This window comes from Apis dorsata, unplaced genomic scaffold (assembly GCF_000469605.1).
Source record: "Apis dorsata unplaced genomic scaffold, Apis dorsata 1.3 scaffold_227, whole genome shotgun sequence".
Taxonomy (NCBI): domain Eukaryota; kingdom Metazoa; phylum Arthropoda; class Insecta; order Hymenoptera; family Apidae; genus Apis; species Apis dorsata.
This window is the reverse complement of record NW_006263509.1, coordinates 431,184-435,196: the sequence shown is the minus strand read 5'-3', so window position 1 is coordinate 435,196 and position 4,013 is coordinate 431,184. Positions and strand designations below refer to the sequence as shown.

The 4,013-nt window shown below is 29.0% G+C and overlaps 2 protein-coding genes across 3 annotated transcripts in view; one reads left to right on the top strand and one right to left on the bottom strand.

Annotated features, from left to right (window-relative positions):
- Positions 1–2,093, top strand: part of LOC102673421 (D-altritol 5-dehydrogenase-like) — a 6,845-nt gene extending 4,752 nt beyond the window's left edge. Inside the window, exons 3-6 of the mRNA XM_006615609.1 lie at positions 633–890; positions 971–1,208; positions 1,518–1,696; positions 1,836–2,093. Of these exons, the coding sequence (XP_006615672.1) occupies positions 633–890; positions 971–1,208; positions 1,518–1,696; positions 1,836–2,039 (879 nt within the window). The 3' untranslated portion in view covers positions 2,040–2,093. The remainder of the gene's footprint in view (positions 1–632; positions 891–970; positions 1,209–1,517; positions 1,697–1,835) is intronic.
- Positions 2,094–3,263: 1,170 nt separating this feature from the next.
- Positions 3,264–4,013, bottom strand: part of LOC102673291 (lachesin) — a 2,995-nt gene continuing 2,245 nt past the window's right edge. Inside the window, exons 5-6 of one of the 2 annotated variants that reach the window (XM_031510443.1) lie at positions 3,911–4,013; positions 3,264–3,791 (exon numbers count right to left, since the gene is read on the bottom strand). In XM_031510443.1, the coding sequence (XP_031366303.1) occupies positions 3,770–3,791; positions 3,911–4,013 (125 nt within the window). In that variant the 3' untranslated portion in view covers positions 3,264–3,769. The remainder of the gene's footprint in view (positions 3,792–3,910) is intronic. The other variant, XM_006615608.2, reaches the window with a different exon arrangement.

Here is a 4,013-nt window from a genome sequence, read left to right as displayed (position 1 = left end):
TTTTTCGCGTGAGCATTACGTTTTTTTTTTTTTTTTTTTTCCTCCTCCTTCTCCTCCTCCTTTTATTGTTCTGACCTCACGAGACTTTACTACGCCGTTGCGATCGTACTACTAAAAAATTGCATAATTCCTTGTAACACATACACAAGTATTTCCAGAGATAGACATTATGACCGCGTTAGCTTTTTGATAAATATTCACGAAACACGATATCAACCGTATATACAGTGCGCTTTATCGTTCCTGTGCATGTAACCACATTATACCGATTGGAATATTACCATGGGTATGACAATAATTCCCGCTTTTTTTTCTCTTTCCAAACGATGCGAAATAAATCTCGTGATACCGGGCCGAGACACGACAATGGAACGTTTCGTGATAAGGAAAAGTTCAATATAAAAATAAAAGCTGCAAATAGATGGAATAAGTTGATAGTTGTATCGGAATATGATCAGTCGTGAAAATTCTAGACGTTTAAAAAAAGAGATGAACAAAGAAAATTAATTAATTTCGATATTCTTACATTCATATATATATTCCATTTCTCTAAAATTTAAAATCATTCATATTCTATAAGTATAATAATTTTTTATACAACTACAACTAATGAAAAAAATTGTATTTCACAGGGATCGTTTCCATGCAAGAAAGATGGCTTTCTCACTCTTGGCCACGAATTCGCAGGCACAGTGGACGCGATTGGTTCCTCAGTGAAGAACTTCAAAGTCGGGCAAAGAGTGGCTGTCGATCCTAACAGTGGATGTAATACGTGCAACTACTGTCACGATGGTTCTTATCAGCATTGTACCGCCGGTGGCATAAACAGCACAATAGGGATTTATAAAGATGGTGGATTCTCCACTCACGCTATCGTACCCGAAAGTCAGGTTCGTTCCTATTAATTTCACAATCGAACGAGCTAAGTAAGCTTTGTTAACCTTTTTTCTCTCTTTTTTAATTTATTCAGGTGTATTTAATACCAGATGACGTCGAATTACATCAAGCCGTCCTCGTCGAGCCTTTGTCGTGTTTAGCTCATGGATGGAAGAAACTTAATAGCGTCAACGTTGGTAGCAACGTGCTCGTAATTGGCGCCGGAATCATTGGTCTTTTGTGGGCTTGCATGTTACATTTGCATGGGCTTAGAAAATCTGTGACGATCAGCGAGCCCCAGGAAAAACGGCGGAAACTGGTGACGAAACTTGGTAGGGATGAATCTCGTCAAATATTCTTATTTTTAATTTGCAAACGAATAGCGTTGAATTGAAAAAAATAAAGGAAGATAAAAAGTTTTTGTTCTGAATTGTTCAGTAAGACTAAGAATATGCTTTAAACGTCGCAATAATGAAAAGGATATCCGAGCGAGTGTATGAATTATATATTTGACGTGCAATTCTCTTGATAATTAGCATTATTTCTTTTCTATAATGATGCTTTTTTTTTTAATTAAATAATTAATCGAATTACAAAAGTTATCATTGATGAAAGAAAATTGCGATGACTATATTTTTTAGATCTGGATTTCGAGGCAAAGAGTCCAGAACAATTAAAGAATTCGTATGACGTGGTCGTGGATTGTAGTGGTTCCGCACCCGCTATAGAAGCAAGTATTCCTTTATTAGCACCAGGTGGTCGTTTATGTATATTCGGAGTTGCCAATCCCAAAGCTAAATTCAGCATCGAACCATTCCAGGTAAATTAATCATAATTGTGTGTCATTCCATTCCCACGCATCTGAGTCATCATTTTTTTATTCGTTTTTTAATCGTTTCTTATTAAAATAATCAATGGATAATCGAATATAAATTAATTTAACTTTTATTTTTCAACAGGTATATTTAAAGGAATTGACGATATTAGGTGTAAACATAAATCCTTTCTCATTTCCCAGAGGATTGGGTTTATTACGTGCAATGGCTGATAGATATCTGAATTATGATAAGTTAGGTATTAAAGTATTCTCGTTGTCGCAATATCGTGAAGCTTTGGAAGCTCTGAAACGAGGCGAAATCAGTAAAGCAGTCTTCAAATTGTAAAAAGGAAAATTAAATATGAAATTAAATAATAAAATAAACATTTTTTAACAATAATTAAACATGTTTCATTATTTTGTTCTTAACATATGAAACAACAGGTAATAATGTAAGAAAAAAATTTTTTACGCAATTTTCGTTTATTAAAATTCATATTAGCCTAGAAGTAAATATAAAATTGCAAACTCGTAAAAAGGTCATAAAAAATCTTACTTATTCGAGATTCTACGTTTCTCAGCACTTATTATATGTGAAAGCTAGGAGAAAAAACAGGAAATATTCATTTGTATTAATATTATGGTATACATAGTGCAATTAGAATTACAAAATTACTTATTTTCTTAACGCATAATTAGAAATAAAAAAACTTCCTATTATATTCAAATATTTGTATAATTAAATTTATTCAATATTGTTTCTTTATTAATGAAAGAAAATATTAAAAATTAATTTTTTTAATGAAGTTATTTTATAACATTTCTTGTTATTTCTCATTACCTTTCATATTACGTCCCGGACGTATAAAGTAATTTGCCGCGATATAATATCGATATAAGTCTTTCCAGCCTACAGGTCATTACAAATATTTTTTTAAGTTTAAGTTCCAAAAACGATCCCTGTTATGAGTATGCGGTCTTTTTATGCATTTGTTAATATAATAAAAAATATTCTGATCATAATTGTTATAAATAATTTCATCTACAATATACAATCTTTGATCTAATTCTAGAACAAATTTTACATGCTTTATCACGATCAAGATACAGTAACATGTATATTAATTTTTCTTTCTTTTTGCCAAACATTATATAACAAGGCAACTATAGAATATTGTTATTTCGAATTCCTCTAAACAGGACATTAACAAATATTTAACACATCCAAGATCAAGGAGATCTATATCATTTAGTTAAAAAATTTTCTAATTATCACTTAAAATTATTGAATTGGAAAAATCAATTACAAAATAAAATAAAATATAAATAAACAGATAAATATGTATTTAAATGTAATTAAAAAAAACAAAAATAAAAAAAAAAAGTGTATATGACTCAGATCGAGAGATAGATATATAAAGAATTATATAAAAATTTGCAATGATTGTGAAAATAGTAGAGTTTTATATAATAACTCTTTCAAGAAATATAAATCTTATTTATTTATCTTACTTTGAAATATATTTTATCTCAATATCATAATAATTAATTTTTTTTTCCTTATTATAAATAGAAAAAAATTATTCATTAGAAGTTTTATCAAAATATATTAATCTCGAATGTGTTAAATTGAACGTATTTTTGAATTCCTACTATAAACTATGTTAAAGGCTGATATATTTATAACATTATTATCAATCACTTCTTTGTGTTTATCAGTTGTACTGACATATGAAAAAGGACTAATATATCTATAAATTTTAAACTATTAATAATATCATTACTTTTTTTTTACTATGTATCACTATATATTTTTCTGGAATGTTAGTTTGTACCTTGCCAACATTTATTATATTGTTGGCCCCTAAAACTTGTATTATATTCGCTAATAATGATTCAATTTCATTTGTAAATAACTACAAAAATAATCATCTAATAAAAGTTAAAAACAAATTAGGCTCCTAAAGGTATTAGTAATATTTCTAATGTGTATTAAGAATAGTGAACCATAGTACTATCAGCAACCATTTTGATAAGTTGCATTGATTTGCTGCTGCCCATTGAAGTCCAGGATAATTAATATTTGGCGTGGAAATTTCTGCAAATTTATATTCATAAATAATACAAAATAAATTTATATTATATTATATTATATTATATTATATTATACTGCAACAGCAAAAATTTCTATACAAAGCAGAACAAAAAACAACATACCTTAGAATAATTGTAATAAATAAAACTAACACTACCAAAGATCCTGAAGAAACTTGTGTTACTCCAGTCCCATAATAAAGAGCTTGGCCACATGCTGGTGGAC